The sequence below is a fragment of the Myiozetetes cayanensis genome, unplaced genomic scaffold (genome assembly GCF_022539395.1).
Source record: "Myiozetetes cayanensis isolate MyiCay16 unplaced genomic scaffold, myiCay2020 scf10, whole genome shotgun sequence".
In the NCBI taxonomy this organism is placed as follows: domain Eukaryota; kingdom Metazoa; phylum Chordata; class Aves; order Passeriformes; family Tyrannidae; genus Myiozetetes; species Myiozetetes cayanensis.
The window spans coordinates 5920357-5936180 of record NW_026086605.1 but is presented as its reverse complement, the minus strand read 5'-3'; the positions used below and the strand labels follow the sequence as shown (position 1 = coordinate 5936180).

The window sequence follows — 15824 nt, the reverse complement described above, 5'->3', positions numbered from 1 at the left end:
TAATAACTTCCTAATGCTGCACTGGATGAAGGTTTCAGTTGTAGTTTTCTTGCTCACTAGACATGAAAACAATTAAGAGGGACGGGAAATTATGATGCTCCATAACATTGTCCATTAATATCCTTCTAATGAGAGCTGAGCCCAAAAAAAAACCAGTTGTAATTCAGTCTTCTACAGTTCTCATCTACAGGATGGAGATTGAGGTCATTACTCAATTCTTAAACATTCAGATGCAAATAATACACAGGAAGTTCAAACACCCAAAATTCTGGAGCATTAGATTTTAATTGACATTTTTGTCTCTCCAGTGAATCCACATTTTTAAATGGTGAAATACAGAGAGTATTTATTTACTATCTTTCTGTACTCCTGATATTCCACAGGGCTAAGCTGTATATTGCTCCAACAGAATCTCTAAATGAGTAATTGTTCCAAGGATTTCTCTTCTCACTGATATCCTTCCCCATTAATTTTCTCCCTTCAGCACAGGCAGCAATTCACCACTTTCCTTCAGCTCCTGTAAAGAAATAAATACAGCAATTATGGACAATTTGTGATTATGCCAACAGGATTTCACCAGGGAATGGTGATGGATAAGGAAATAATTCCCTGACTAGGAAGGGAATGCATTGATGACTCACTAGAGGTCCCTCTTGGCCAAGACACTGAGGTTTATAATGTTACATTTAAATTCTATTTTGTGTCTATTTAGTAAGAGAGGCAAAATATTTAATGGAAAGATAAACCTTGAAAAGAAGCGGTTGTTATCAACCTGGTATTTCCTCCTGGATGTAATTCCAGATTCTCCTCTTAGATGTAACTCCAGATATATTTTAGGCATCCACAAAATTTTACAACATCCAAAAGGCCTCCCCAAAAGTGTAGAATTACCATCCATTGATAAATTATGTTCCTCCTACCCATCAAAACCAACAAGATAATAACGTATTCTAAGAATTCTGGATAAGAGGTACTTGCCCATATTATCTTGATGATTGAAATTCAAATTACAAGGCTGTTAACTTGTAAAAGAGCTACATAACACCAGGAAACAGTTTTAAAATAACATGGAATATATATTCTTTTCCCTCATCTCAAGAGGAACAGCTGTCTCAGTTTTATTCCATATTATGCTGCATTAAAAAATGCAATTTAAAACACTGACAACACTCATCCACCCATAGTGTGAATTAATACAGCCCAAAGACACAAATAGACAAATTATATTTAAATACCAGGGAGAGAATTTTGCAGCATCTCCCAATGCCCAAGACTCTACTTACTGATCTCTGAAAAAGCCCCCACACTTGTTAAATAAATAGAATTATCTATATAATTTAAGCAATACCTACATTTGTTAAATAAATAAAATTATTCCATAAAATTTAAGTAATACCAGTATTTTTTAGAACTAAATGAGATTTATTGATTGTGCCTTCCCAGGAGTTACAATGTCCATGGAATTGGCTATAAACCATCCAGACAGGAATGGGCTCAGGAGTATTTTGGGTTGAGAACTCTGGGCCTGCTGTGTTACAAAAATCAACAACCAGAGGAGATGCAGATCTATTTTTGTAGCTGCAGGGGCTGTTCGAACCACCGCAATAAACTTTGATTTTCTTTCAGGAATGAGACTGTTTGCAAGGAAAAATAAGTCTCACCCACCTGATTTGAGAAAAAAAAGCAATGTCAGAAGTAAAACTAAGGAAGAGAAACCTGTAAAAATGGGTTTTACAGTAACTGAGTGTTGTCAAGGAAATACATCCCACAGCTAAATGGGAATGTTGGAGATTTAAAGCCCCTTTCCCTGGTTGTGAGCTCAGAGGAATCACAGGAAAAGCATCTAAGTCGTTTGGGGTCAAGATTTGAGGCCACCACAGCAATTTCTGTAGGTTATGGGCAGAAAAAAAATTCCTATTATTTGGAATAAAAAGTCTATTTAATCTCCAAATTCTCCCATTCCTACCTTCACAATGTCCAACCCTCCAACCAGTTCTCCTTTCACGTAGAGCTGGGGGTACGTGGGCCAGTTGGAAAAGGTTTTTAATCCTTGTCTCACCTAAAAAATAAAATAAATCTGAAATGTAAATTTCTGCTTTAAAAATATTTTTTATGTATTATTTTTATTTGTTTATTATTATTATATTTATTATTTTTTTCTCCAAAGCTCCAGGGGAATCCTCAGTGATGGAGAAGCTTCTTTACCTCCTCGTCTTCCAGGATATCAAAGGTCTCGTAGTCAATGCTAGAAAAAGGAAAAGAAATTCATCATTCACTGTGGAGTTTAGAAAAATTCTCAAATAAACAAAAACCCTCAAAAATTCTGGAAAACCCCTCACAATTCTCAAAAAAAAAAAAAACCCTCACAATTCTCAAAAATCCCCTCACAATTCTCAAAAACAATTGTCAAAAAAAACCCCTCACAATTCTCAAAAAAACCTCTCAAAATTCTCAAAAATGGGTATATTTACAGCTTCCAAATTACTCAGATTTAACAGGTATCAGGAGGAAAAATCTCAATGCCAACTCTTATGCCAAGAACTGTAATGTAAAAAATGCCTAACTTTGTAAGAAACTCTTTAAATTGCACAGATGACACACTACAAAATTAAGCCATGTATCTTAGGCTCTAACTGGTCAGCATGTGTTCAAATTAATTCTGTTGACCATCAGCTTAAAAAAAAAATAAATAAAAAAAGACACACACAAACTTTGGAGGTTTTATTAAAGTTCTAAGAACTGGCACTTTTCAAGGATGTGGAATCCTGCAAGTGGACAAGGATTTCAGTAACTGCTGTCTATTTTTGAGTTGTATATTGATATATAGTTATTAATTATCTCCACAAGCCCATCCTAACACCCAGTAATGAATTCAACTGCTTTCAAAAACTATTTAAAAATAGAAACTTACATCTGGGGAACTATTCCACCAGTATTTTCTAACCTCTTGATTTATAAAATGCAGTTCTTAAACCAAAACTTGCTTCCCAAGCTCAGTAAAAAACAGTTACTTACCCAGTGTTATTCATAATTTCTATAATTTGCTTGCTGAAGCCACATTTTGCCATCTAAAATATAAAACATGCATTAAAATACAGATCTGTTGTATTTAATCCACAAAATTCCACATCCTCAGCTATTCCCAATTTATTGCTGGATAAGCCATTCCACTTAATCCCTTTTTCATCCTTTATATCCTGCTTTATGTGGATTTATAGAATAAATGTGCTTTACTTTGAGACATCACTAGCCTTTATTTGCCATTCCAACAAACTACAACTAATACACGGTTGTTAAGTAAAGCAATTCTCAATTAAAATTAATTAATAATTAATACCTACTGTAAAGTCCTCACATTGGTAGTATAAGGACAAAAATACTCGATATTTTTTTAGACACTGAATTTATATTCAGGAATAATAAAAAACAGGGACTGTTCTATGGCTTAGAGAAGCACCGGATAAAAGGACAAATAACTAAGTTTCCAGCACTATTAATTGAATTAAGAAAAAATAAGGCAACTGTCACTTTTTAAAAAATATATAATATATTCTGCAAGATTTTATCTCACCTGTTTGTTTCCCTTCATAAAGAGCATCACAGGAGCTTTGTTTATCAAGGATTTAAGCCTAGGGAAAGCAGGAAAAAGACACAAAACACCTTGGTTATTATTCCAAAGTTTGTTTTGAGATGAAAACAAAGTGCAAAACCAAACTAAAACTGGGAATTCCAGACTGGTTTGGACTGAGAGGGACCTTCCAGCCTATCCCATTCCAGGACCAGGCTGCTAAAAAAACTTGATAAAAACTTCACACCCCCATTCCTGCTGCTCCTCAGGGAGACAATTAACAACTTTAATTACTAAAACACTTTAGGGAAGTAGAAGACATTCCCTATTGCCTGATTTCCCCCAAAAGATTAAGCAAAGCAAAAAATCATGGATAAATTCAATCAAGTTGCTCTTTATGTTGTGGAAGTGTTAATTATCAACACACTGAAATGGAACGTATTAAATTTTTTCTTCACTGCACTGAGAAGGCGAAAGAACCTGGAGGAGTCACATCCAGAGCACAGTAAAACCTGCAATCTGTGCTGAGACATTTGCCTTCCAGGTACAGTCCACCTTCTTGGAAAAACATCCCCTTTGCATGTCTTAAATGGCACCATTCCCATAAAAATTAGGAGAAAAAAGCCACATCTAAGAGCAACTTGTGCAGCAGAGTAACTGATATCCAGACGTCAGATATCCAGAGCCTGGATTCCTGGGAGTGGATCTTCAGATGGGGAGGTTAAAGGAGGACAAATTGGCTTCCAGATACTCCATCCAAGTCAGGAATCAACAGAATTCCCACTGCTGCAGCAACAGATTTGTGTTGCCAAGGTGAAAGAAAACAGGAACTGAAGGACACGAGTAAACAAGGAAAATGAGGAGACAAGAGCAGGGGTTCTCTCCAGTGACATCAGAGGCCTATGGCAAATAAAGCTGATAAAAGCTACTCATGTTTAAAAGATGATTTTTGCAGTTATCTCTAAAGAATAAATTCTCAAAAGAGACGCAAGAAGGAATCTCTGTATTCGTGCTACAAGTAAAAATTAAACCACAAATATAACAGAAGACTATTGGGTCAGTACAACTTTATATTAAGTGACTGATGGATAAAAACCAGAAGATTTGAAACAACTGAAGACTTCTGTAAGTAAGTTCTTGATGAATTTTTTATAAAAGCAAAGAGCAGGAATTTATAGGAGGCTTTCCCCTCTGCAAACAAACTTAAATGAAACCTCCAAAATAATCACCCTGCAAATAACGACAAAATTCCTCCCACCTGTCCTCCAACTTCTGGGCCTTGGGACACATCGTGTCCAGCTCTCCAGATGCCTCAAGTTCCTAGGGAAATTGGGAAGGAAAATCACGTGTAAAAAGCAAGAAAAACATGCTCTGACAACCAAAAATACTCAGGAAATCCCAGTTTCTTACCTTGATAATATCCAGCCCCCCTATGAGCTCTCCATTCACGTAGAGCTGAGGGTAAGTTGGCCAATTGGAATAAGTTTTGAGTCCCTGACGAACTTCTTCATCAGAAAATATGTCAAAGCTGCTGAAGGAAACACCATGTTTGTTCAGGATCTCCACCATTTGCCTACTGAAACCTGCAGAGACAGAAGCAGGAATTAAATAGGATTTTAAACAAAGCAGTCCCACGTCTGTGTCAAACCTTATTCAGTTAAAAAATGTGGTATTTCTGGATAGCAAGTTCAAAACAGCTCTAGCTGCTCTTCTTTGCTCTATCAATATCCTCAAATATTATAAATGGGGAAAAAAACCCAACATTTATTACTGCTAATTGATTTATTAGTTTAACTTAAAACCTGACTTTCATATTTTCCACTATTTTGCTTTAAGAGTATCTTTTCCTACTTCGTGGTAAAAGGCAAATTCCTTTTTAAATTTTTTATGTTCTCCTGAGTACTTAATATTATTTTACTTCCCTTGTGACACTTTCATAGCATGTTTTGTTTCCTTTAATGACAGATTTTCTTATGTCCTGCCCTCAGCAGGATATTAAGCACTGAATATTATGATTTTACAACCAGATTTTATAAGTTTAGCAGTGGCCAATTTGAGAAGAAAAGTTTCTCCCTCTTGTAACTAAGCATCTTTTTCCCAAGAAAATCATCATATTATTTGTAAAGAAAAATTTGTAGGTATGAAAATTTTATTATTATGGAATTTACAGTCATCTTTTTACACCTCCCAGACAACACAATCCCATCGTTTGCAAAAAGGATCCGGGAGAATTTGCCCATAAATCAATGTGATAATAAGGTTTTATATCTTTGCCAACTCGTTCTGGTTTGCATTCAAACACCCTTGCAATCCTACCAATTCCCTCAAAGAATTCCAACAAATGCTGTGCAGACAAATGAAAACCTCTATACAAATATTAAATAAAAAAAAAAAAAGGGAGAGACAATGCTTAAAGGCTTTAATAAAAGAATAAAAACCCAAGGTTTAAACAGGGAAAAGGATGGAGGTGGCAGAACAGAATAACCTTTGATTTCAGCTCTTAGCTTTGAAATATGGGGTTTTATTGCAGTTTTCATGTGTAATTTATTGAGATATGAAGCAGCAGTTTTTATACTTGTGGCATCCAAGTTGCTTTTCTTTGCACAACTGAAAAGTGTTGAGTTCATGTACAGCCTGAAGTCAAACAGATCCTGGAATTTCTCCTACATCTGGGAGTTCATTAATAAACAGCTAAAGGCTGATTGCTGGTGGTTATTCCAATATATTAACTCATTTCTACTGTAAGGAACTGGGGAGGAGGAAAAAAAAAACAGCTTTATTTTAGCTGTAGGCAATTCCATGCAAACCAGAAAGATTGATTGGTTGGGGCTCATTTGAAAGTGTTGTGTTTAGGAATAAAATGCCCAAACAGCTTCACTTCCATAACAAAAGGGAATTTAGGTCGAATTTCTGGAGAAGTGCCTGACAAGGATTAATTAAACTGCTGACAAAAAGGTTAAGGCGTTATCTGTGTGATCACAGATTCCGCAGCAATAAATACACCCTGAACAAATTATGGATGAAGCAAATAAATAAATACTGCCAAATAAATGCCAATAACACCAAATAAATACCAATATTGCCAAATAAATACCAATACTAGCAAATGCATACCAAGACTACCATAAATCCACTAAAATAATACAACATCTGTAGCAACCACATAGAAGTGTAGTAAACACACATCTGAGAGGACAAGCCATATCCCAATCTCTATTCCAGCTGGTTTATCCAAGGAAAAAAAATACCAAAAACTACAATAAAATCCCAAAATTCCTTCTGGATAAAGTCCCCTTCACTTGCCAACTGAACCAAAGAGTCCAGCCAGTCTTATTTGTATCAAAATAGATACACATCAAAAATATCTTCACCTTTAAACAAGCCTGGCTCCTGTACTTATTTCTATTTTTATTACTTCTACTACTGATAAAACAGATCCAGATCATCACTGACAAAATTTTAAATTATCTTCACCTTGAAGATAGATGAAAATGTTGACAAAATGTTTAATTACCTTCACCTTGAAAAAGATTTTGTCTTTTTTAAGAAATTTAATGGACCCAACTAACATTTCCCAACTACTGCCAGGAACCAGAACATCAGCCTAAGGCAGCACAATATGTACCTGCAAATTAAGAGCTGGCAGTTCGAATAATTTCATGTGTTCAGTCCATCTTAATACTTCCAATTTTAATATATACTTCTATTTAGGTAAGTACCTCCTGTGCACTTTTCCTGGGGTACCAGGGAACTGAAAGCTTGAAGACATATCTCAATAACCCCAAATTTTAGACACCCCAAAAGTACTCAGAAATCTCAGAAGCTCATCAGAGCCTACTACAGAATAGGCCAAAATGTCCATTCCTAGAAAATGATCTATAATTTCCCATTATATGGAACTTCTACACACCTACAACCCCACTGGTACATGATACAAATGCAGAATTATCTACACAGAAATAGATGGAACTTCATCAGCTCTTCACAGGAAGATATAGACTATTATCAGTCCAAAGCACCTGATTCAACCCCAGCAGGCCCTTCCAGCAGTTCGACCACTGTGGCCTCTCCTCTCAGCTCCTTTATTTGCCAGGTATTGCTCCTGAATCAAAGCCACCTGAAATTAAGGAAAATGCTCCTATATTCACTCTAGGGACTCAGCTTCTCAATTTCAACAACTATAGAAGAGCAGAGGCTTCCTAGTACTTAAAAATTTTGTCATTTGACATTTGTTCCTGAGCTTTTCATGTAGAGCAATACTTCAAGTTAGTCAGAAACTGAGCACTACACTGTGAGCAAGAGTTAAGAGAATGAGGTTTAAGAAAAAACATTTCCACTGAGGGAGAAACACACAGAATCATGGAGTGGTTTGGGTGGGAAAGGACCTTAAAGCTCATCCAGTGCCACCCCTGCCATGGGCAGGGACACCTTCCACTATCCCAGGTTGCTCCAAGCCCCGTCCACACCATGAATAAACACATGAAAACTGTCCCAGTTCCAGGATAACACTGCACATCCCGTATTCTTTAGGAAGCTCCTAATCTGTGACTCCATTTCCACAATTTAACCGAGGGAATAACAATTCTCCAGCTGCATCTGGGCAACACGAAAATCCTCCCATTAACAGGCAAACAAGACGCTGTTGGGACGGATCTCCCCAAACTCCCACAAATCCGACAAACGCCGCCAAACTGGACACGAACTCCAGGAACTCCTCACCACAGCGAGGTTCTTTGGGAGAGCCCTTCATGAAGAGCATGCAAGGGGCAGCGTTGATGAGCTTCTTCAGCCGTGAGTTGAGATCCTCCTTGGCGCTGTCGCTGGAGGAGGGAGACAGGGACGTGCCGGATATGTGGCGCTGCACCTTCTTGGTCAGCTCGGGGGCATGGGCACCATCCAGCCTGTCCACTTTCTGGGAATTCTGAAGGAACCAAAGCACAGGCTCAGGTTAAAAATAATTAATAATTAATAAATGAATGAATAAAATGCATTAATCCCAAACCGGCTAAGGAAGCTCTGAAATATTACATAGGAAGTGGAAAAATCATTTCTATCTACTTTTTTAGGTTCCACTAGATAGACTTCAATCAGATACAGAAGCGTTCCCTCACTGAGAAAGTTCTTAAGGTTCTGGGAGCAGTATTACAAAAGTATACATATTAAGGGTCCACATGGAATCCAGTTTCTCTTAAATCCATTTTCCCTTAAATAAATTTTCTCTTAAACCCGTTTTCTCTTACCTTAAAGAACAAAAACGTTGGAACAGAACTAATTCCATATTTTTCAGATACTTCAGGCACGGCTTCAGCTTCCAACTAAAAACCAAAGCAAAAACCACCAGATTATTTTCGTAATCTTCTTTCAAGCTTCCAGACAGCATTGACACACACAGCGAATGTTCTACATTCATTGGGTATTTTCTACATTTAAACAGGGTCTGATGCTGAAGTTTGGGAGACATTTGCATTTAAATGAGACTCTCTGTGCTGGGTGTCTCCCCCTGAACCTCGGCGGTGTCAAAACAGGTTCAGAGGTTTTTATTTTGTTGCACATTCCAAGAGGCGCCCGGAGGCTGCGAATAAAATTTTTGGTGCACTCGTGACCCTGTAAATTTTCAATCCCGTGCAGCTCCCACTATATTGAAATCCATAAATCACTGACCCAGCCATGTCACCTCACGGGGCGGGAGTTGTGCCCACAGCAATCCCGGCTCTTGGCTCTATTGACTCACCCCGGGGCTCTACATCACCACTGACATTTGCGGCCTCCTGCAAATTAGCCAGGAGAAAGGAGGGGTTCTTCCCCACTAAACTTTATTTTTAACTCCTGCAAGGCTGCTGAGTGGCAAACTTGAGCTTATTGCTTCCAGTTTTATCCACCATTCAAAGCACAACTTGAAACTATGGAATGCAGCAATTTGCTATGAAAATGTGTCTTAATCGACTCAAATTTTGAGCTGCTCCTGCTCTACAGGCTCTTAATGAGCCCACTAATTACAGAAGCAAACCAGTAATATCAAAACTGAAAGCCCAAGGCTCACATCCTCTTCTGTAAATCAATGCTCCAACTGAGAAACTAAAGCTAGAAATTGAAAGCTTATATTCAGTTGAAATTGAATTGAAAGGGAATAGATAATTCCAATTACCTCTTCTCTTTCCAGTGGCATATGATGACTTCTACATTTAAAACTAATTTTCTTTCCCAGTAAAACTTCCTGCTTGGATACTTCCTTATATTTGTTATGTTTATTTATTTATCTATTTATTTGTTTATTTATTAAGAGGTAATTCCACTCATAATGGATTTCATTTCATATTTCAGTAACTTGCTCTTACTGGTACAACTTCCAAAAATGTTGCTTCTAAGTGTTTTGGGATCTACACACAACTTTCATTTCAACCAAATATCTGAGGACTTAACAGGTTTTTGACAAATAAAATGCAGGTTTGGCTATTTTGGAAAACAAAATGCCACAGAACCTTCCAAATCAAACACATTCCTTATGAGGAGCTTCTCCCACCAAAACATGTATGAAGAAAATTCACCCAAGAATTGCAGTAGCTTATTTTCTCTAACCAAGTAATATTTGGAGGAGGGAAGCAGGGGGAAGGATGTGGCATTATCTTAGTTTTACAACATTGGACCACTTTGGAACCTTAATAGAAAATAAATTGTAGCAGAATAATAAAGATCATAAATAAATATCATATGAATAATAAAAAGGCAACTGAGAGTTTTCAAACGCTGTTGGCCTGACTAAAAGCTACTAAACTCCAAATAAATTTAAGCATCTTGAATTTGCAAAATGTTGAAAACTGGTCTTTTGAACCTCTAAGTCATAAAATACCATTAAAATAGTTCTGACCTGTTTTACAAACACCAACTGAGAGGCACCATTAAAAAACACAGAACCTGAAGGCTTAGTGGAAGAGATCAAATATCCAGCACTCACAGCTGGCTGCTCCAGGACTCCCTGCCCTCAGCACCACAGAGGTGTCTCACTAATGAGAGAAATTCGGATTAAAACCAACAGCAAATGGAAGAAGTGCATTCATTTCTCCTTTCCCCTGGATCTCTTACTGGGATGTGCAGAGATTCTCACAAAAACAGTATCTCAGCTGTGTTTCTGTCATCCAGAACTACACAGCTGTCATCTGAGCATGACAGTGTTGTACAGACTGGAGTTCACCTTCCTGAAGATTCATCTTTAGTACCACAGAAATCCTCTGTGAATTCTGAGATCCCTTTAACTGACCAACAACATCAGGGTTGGAAGTGTATGGTTTTTAAGGTCCTCCCAACCCAAACCCTTCCAGGATTCCACGTCTGACACGACCAAGACCATCACCAATGGTGGAAGCACCTCTGGGACAACAGATTTAGGAAGGTGAAAATGTGTTCAAGTCACATCTTCAACAATGAAGCCACTTCAAAAACAACCTCACCCATATTTGGTAATACTTTGGTTTATAATAATGACTGCTCTGCGTTTAAAAGAGGCTCCTCTGCCTGACTCACCTGCACAAAGGTGACCTGTGTGTGCTCCTTGGCCAGTGCTGCCATGACCTCGTTCATCTGTGCACACTGAGGGGCCCATGGTGCCCAGAAATGGACAACTACCAGGGACCTGGGAAAATCAACAGCATTTAATTGTTAAGGAAAGACTCAAGCAAAAATAAACAGAAACACAGAGTCACTTAGGTTGGAAAAGAACTCCAAGGTCACTGAGTCCAAACTGTGCCTGATCCCCACCTTGACACCCAGACCAGAGCACTGAGTGCCACGTCCAGTCGTTCCTTGGACACCTCCAGGGATGGGGACTCCATAAACAACCCACCCACACTCACACCATCTTCCTCAGGACAAAGAAAATCCAGCAAGTGAAACCAGGAATGTTTTCTAGGACTTGCCCAGAGAACTTCAGTGCTTTTTAAGGAAACATTTCAAACCCCAACCAGCCTCAATGCAAAGAAAAATGTCTCACAAATGCTATTTTTCTGCTTTTATTTGCTTCAACTTCTTATTCCAGCCTCAATCAAGTTTCCTGGAATGTTTTGGACTGATTCCACACAGCATTTAAAGCTAGGAAGTCACAGGTGTCAGCAGAAATCCCATCACACTGGGTACCAGAAGCTAATTCCCACAGACTTAAACATACAAGTTATTGGAATTTTCAATTCCCTTTTCTAGTTTTGCTGAGGTCAAACCCACTAGATAATGGGAATAAACAGTAAAAGAAATCAAGTCAACAATATCACAGGAGCCATTTAGTGTCTTTTATTACTAAATAATGGACATTCATTATAAATTGTAATAGCAGGGCAACATCCTTAGTGGATCCTTACCTGCTGTAACCACACACCCTGAATACTTTAAGGTTCATAAACTTGATTTTCCAAAACAATTCTAGAAAATTCTGGTAGAAAACGAATAGTAAAACCTTTCTCTTTCCCCATCATGCCCTCAGAGTGTGGTCCTGCTTCAAAAGCCAATTAAAATTATGGAATTATGGAATGACAAGGCAGCTTTGTTGTTGTGTAAGTTTCAACCTTGCAAATTTAGACCTGAGCTCAGGAACAGTCCAGGGCAATCTTCTCCAGGGTCCTCCCCTGTATAACTCTCAAAGACTTTCATACATGAGATCCCAAAACTGTCTCTCCCAAATTCCAACAAAACAGAGCAGGGGAAGAGGCAGGTTCTAGCCCAGGTAGCCCTCACAGACAGGGGTCTCTTCAACATTCCCACAGTTTTCAGCTCACAGATACATTTAAACAAGACTTTTGAGCCAATAGGGACCAGCTTTTCACCTCCCACCAACCAACACTTCTTGCCACAGTGTAATGAGGAGAAAATAATTAGGTAGGTTGGGCATTGATACATCTGAGAACACCCAGTGACAATGAGAGAACATTTAAAATGCAAAAAGCAGCAGCAACTTGCAAATTTATGGGACAAGGTGCTTCCACTGGCTAAAAAATAGTGGAAGAGAATAGAGGACATAGACATAATCTAATGGCCACACATTAGGGCAAAGCGCTAATTACTGTTTTGATGCATCTTCTTTCAATTAACTTTTCCATTCTCCACCAGGAATGTAGATTCTTACCCTGCGTTTCCAAGGTCTCAGTTTAATTTAGTGTCCATAGCAGGACACATCAGATCACAGGAATGGTGGAGGACAAATAATCACATGATTATTTAATCCTCATCCCACCAGAGAACATCTTTCCTTCCCAACATCCATTTACAACAAACTCAATTTTTAAATTAATTTAATTTTAACATATTTTGGTGTAGTTTGTACCAAGAGGTTTGGGGTTGGTTTTTGTTGGTTTTTTTTTTTAATTAATTCACAGAATGTTTCCAATTTTACAACTGAACTGCCCTCTGAGCACTTAAATTTAACCTTAAAAAATAGCAAAAGAAATAGAAAACGTTAAGAATTAAAATAAAGACTTGGCAAAATGAAGCACATAAGTGATTCTAAACAAAGCACTCCCTGCATCCCTGCAAAGTATTCCCTGCATTTTGACACATGACAGTTCCCTCTGCAATGTCCCCACACAAGAATTCAGCTGAAGGACAATTCCAGAAAAGAAACTGAAAGTGATGCAGCAAGTTTCAAATAATTTTGGCTTCTTCTTCCCATAATCAACATTTATCAAGGTTTCCTTATGCTGTCCTTAGGAATGTGATGCTGGTGGTTTCATCACTCATTTAATCAGTAAAGCACCCACTCATCTGTAATTACAGTGGTGGTTAATGCAACTCCTGCCTCCCAAAGTAAAACATGAGCATGGAATGCTGGAATAAGATCCCTGGAAGAGTTCAAGGCCAGGCTGGACAGCGCTTGGGCAACCTGGTCTAGTAGAAGGCGTCCCTGCCCATGGCAGGGGGTGGAATGGATGAGCTTTAATGTCCATTCCAACCCAAAACATTCCAGGACTCCATGAATTACTCCAAGAATTACTCGTTTTTAGAGCACAAAAACAGATGAATGAGGAACCAGCCCCGTGGCACGAGATGAATAATTTGATGCCACTTTCTTTCTCGATAAACAACCCAGTGCTGCTGTTTCCACTGAAAACACCGTGCAGTGACTGCTGATTTTGCTGATTCTTAGCAGCCTGCAGAAGAACAACCCGAAATCGCAGGGTAGCTCTATTTTATACCATTTTTCTGCCGATTTGCCCATCTGGCCTCTGTTTTTCCCTACAGGAGCTGCTGCAGGGTGACACCTCCAGCTGTGCCCTCCCGCAGCACCCACAGGGGGGACAACCGGGGCTTAAGAGCATCTCGCCAAGACCCAAACCCGGAGCCTTTGTTCAATTTATGGGTTTGGTTGGGCGTTTTTATTTCTTTTTTTTAATCTTTCCCCGGGCGGGTTTCATTGAGCCCCGAGCTGTGCCCTGGGACCCCCGGGAAGGAACCCCAGGGATGGCACGGCCGGGACGGGACTCCCGGAGGGAACCGCGGGAGTGCCCCTGCCCCGACCCCCAATGACGGGGCCTTCAGGATGGGGAAAACGAGACCCCCGTGCCACCCTTCGGTGCCCCCTCACCTGTCGCGGAGCTGCAGCAGCTCCTGGAGCTGCTCGGCGGATCCCGCGGCCGCCACCGCCCCTGCCATGGCCCGGCAGGGACAGAGGGAGGGACGGAGGGAGGGGACGCGGGGCACGTGGGGACACCGGGGGCCACGTGGATCCGCCTGGATCATGTGGATCCGCCTGGAATCCGCGGGGGTTTGCCCCCCCCCCGTGACGCGGCGCCTCGGAAAAAAAGCCCGTCCCATTTCCCACCCCTTTTCCCGGACCAGGTGGTTCCAAACCCCGCCCAACGCGGCCCGGAGCGCTGCTGTCCCGGGAACGTGTAATTCAGTGATCGAAAGTAAAAGTAAATATTTTTGTTAAAATGATATAAGTGACATCAGAAAAGTAATAACGTTTGAGAAAAATATTTGTAAGTATAAGTGAAATCTCTGAAATATGGAAAATGTAACATTTCCTTAAGAAAGGCTAGTCTTTGGATCTCTGTAGACTTTCAAGCCTAATCAGCAAGAAATGAGATTTAATCTGTGGAATGGAGTATCCAGCAAGCTCAGAGTGGTATTCCGGTATTGGAAGGACAAATTCCTGGTCAGTGGAATTGCCTTGTTAAAGTTTAGGACTTGACATTTATTAACGATCTTGTCAAGGGGCTCTCAGGTCTCCCTGGAGCCTTCTCCAGGTAAACACTCCCAGCTCTCCCAGCCTGGCTCTGGAGCAGAGGGGCTCCAGCCCTTGGAGCATCTCCATGGCCTCCTCTGGACTCGTTCCAGCAGCTCCACATCCTTCCTGTGCTGGGTCCCCAGGGCTGGAGGCAGCTCTGCAGGTGGGGTCTCACCTGAGGGGGCAGAGAAGCAGAATCCCCCTCTTCCCTGCTGCCCACGCTGTGGCATCAGCCCAAGACATCCACAAGCACCCCCAAACCCTTCTCCCAGGGCTGCTCCATCTGTTCATCCCCAGCCTGGATTGATCCCAGGGGTTGCCCTGACCCAGGTGCAGCACTAGCACTTGGCCTTGTTAAACCTCACGAGATTCCCATGATCCCACTGCTCGAGCGTGTCCGGGTCCCTCTGGATGGCCTTGTCCTTCAGGTGTGTCACTGATGGTGCCCTTGACCCCTTCATTTGTGTCCTTAATGAAGGTATCAAGTAACACTGGTCCCAGAACGGACCTTGAGGGGCACCACTGGTCACTCCTGTCCATCAGGACTCGGAGCCATTGATCACCACCCTCTGGAAAATCAGGTTGCTGCTCAGGATGACACGTTCCCATTTTCCTTTGTGTTTGGAAAAGAATCCGAGGTGTTGTCAAGTGAAATGAGATTCTCACTCCTGGAGCTCACGGCCCATAAATCTGTTGCTGGAAGCAGGATTACCCCTGGTGATGGGAAATTTGGTGTGGAGAGATGGAATAAGACGAGTGCCTAGTAATCCTTCTGATGCAGAAAGAGAAAAAATTAATCTAAAATACTCTTATCTCTGTTAAAAATATGATCATAAAGCATCTTGAAATTTTACTATTCTAATAAATTTAATGTCAATTTTTGACACATTAATCTTCAGTATTTTGCAAGAAATCTCAAGACCAAACCAGAAATTAGTAAAAAATAAAATATTAATATTTCCATTTGTCTTTTCTCAAAGACCATTTCTAAGAAAACAAAAGCCTATTTCTGAAAAAAAAAAAAAACAAAGAAAAATATATAATATTACA

The 15824-nt window shown here is 39.9% G+C and overlaps 1 protein-coding gene across 1 annotated transcript; it reads right to left on the bottom strand.

The window, feature by feature from the left end:
- Positions 1 to 266: 266 nt before the first annotated feature.
- Positions 267 to 14264, bottom strand: GLRX3 (glutaredoxin 3). The gene is made up of 11 exons (XM_050337583.1): positions 14130 to 14264; positions 11087 to 11195; positions 8809 to 8883; positions 8288 to 8489; positions 4979 to 5151; positions 4827 to 4888; positions 3572 to 3629; positions 3016 to 3068; positions 2206 to 2245; positions 1967 to 2059; positions 267 to 517 (listed from the first exon to the last, which is right to left on the bottom strand). The coding sequence occupies exons 1-11, from the start codon at positions 14195 to 14197 to the stop codon at positions 467 to 469; spliced, it is 984 nt and encodes a 327-aa protein (XP_050193540.1). The 5' UTR covers positions 14198 to 14264; the 3' UTR covers positions 267 to 466.
- Between the last annotated feature and the right edge of the window lie 1560 nt (positions 14265 to 15824).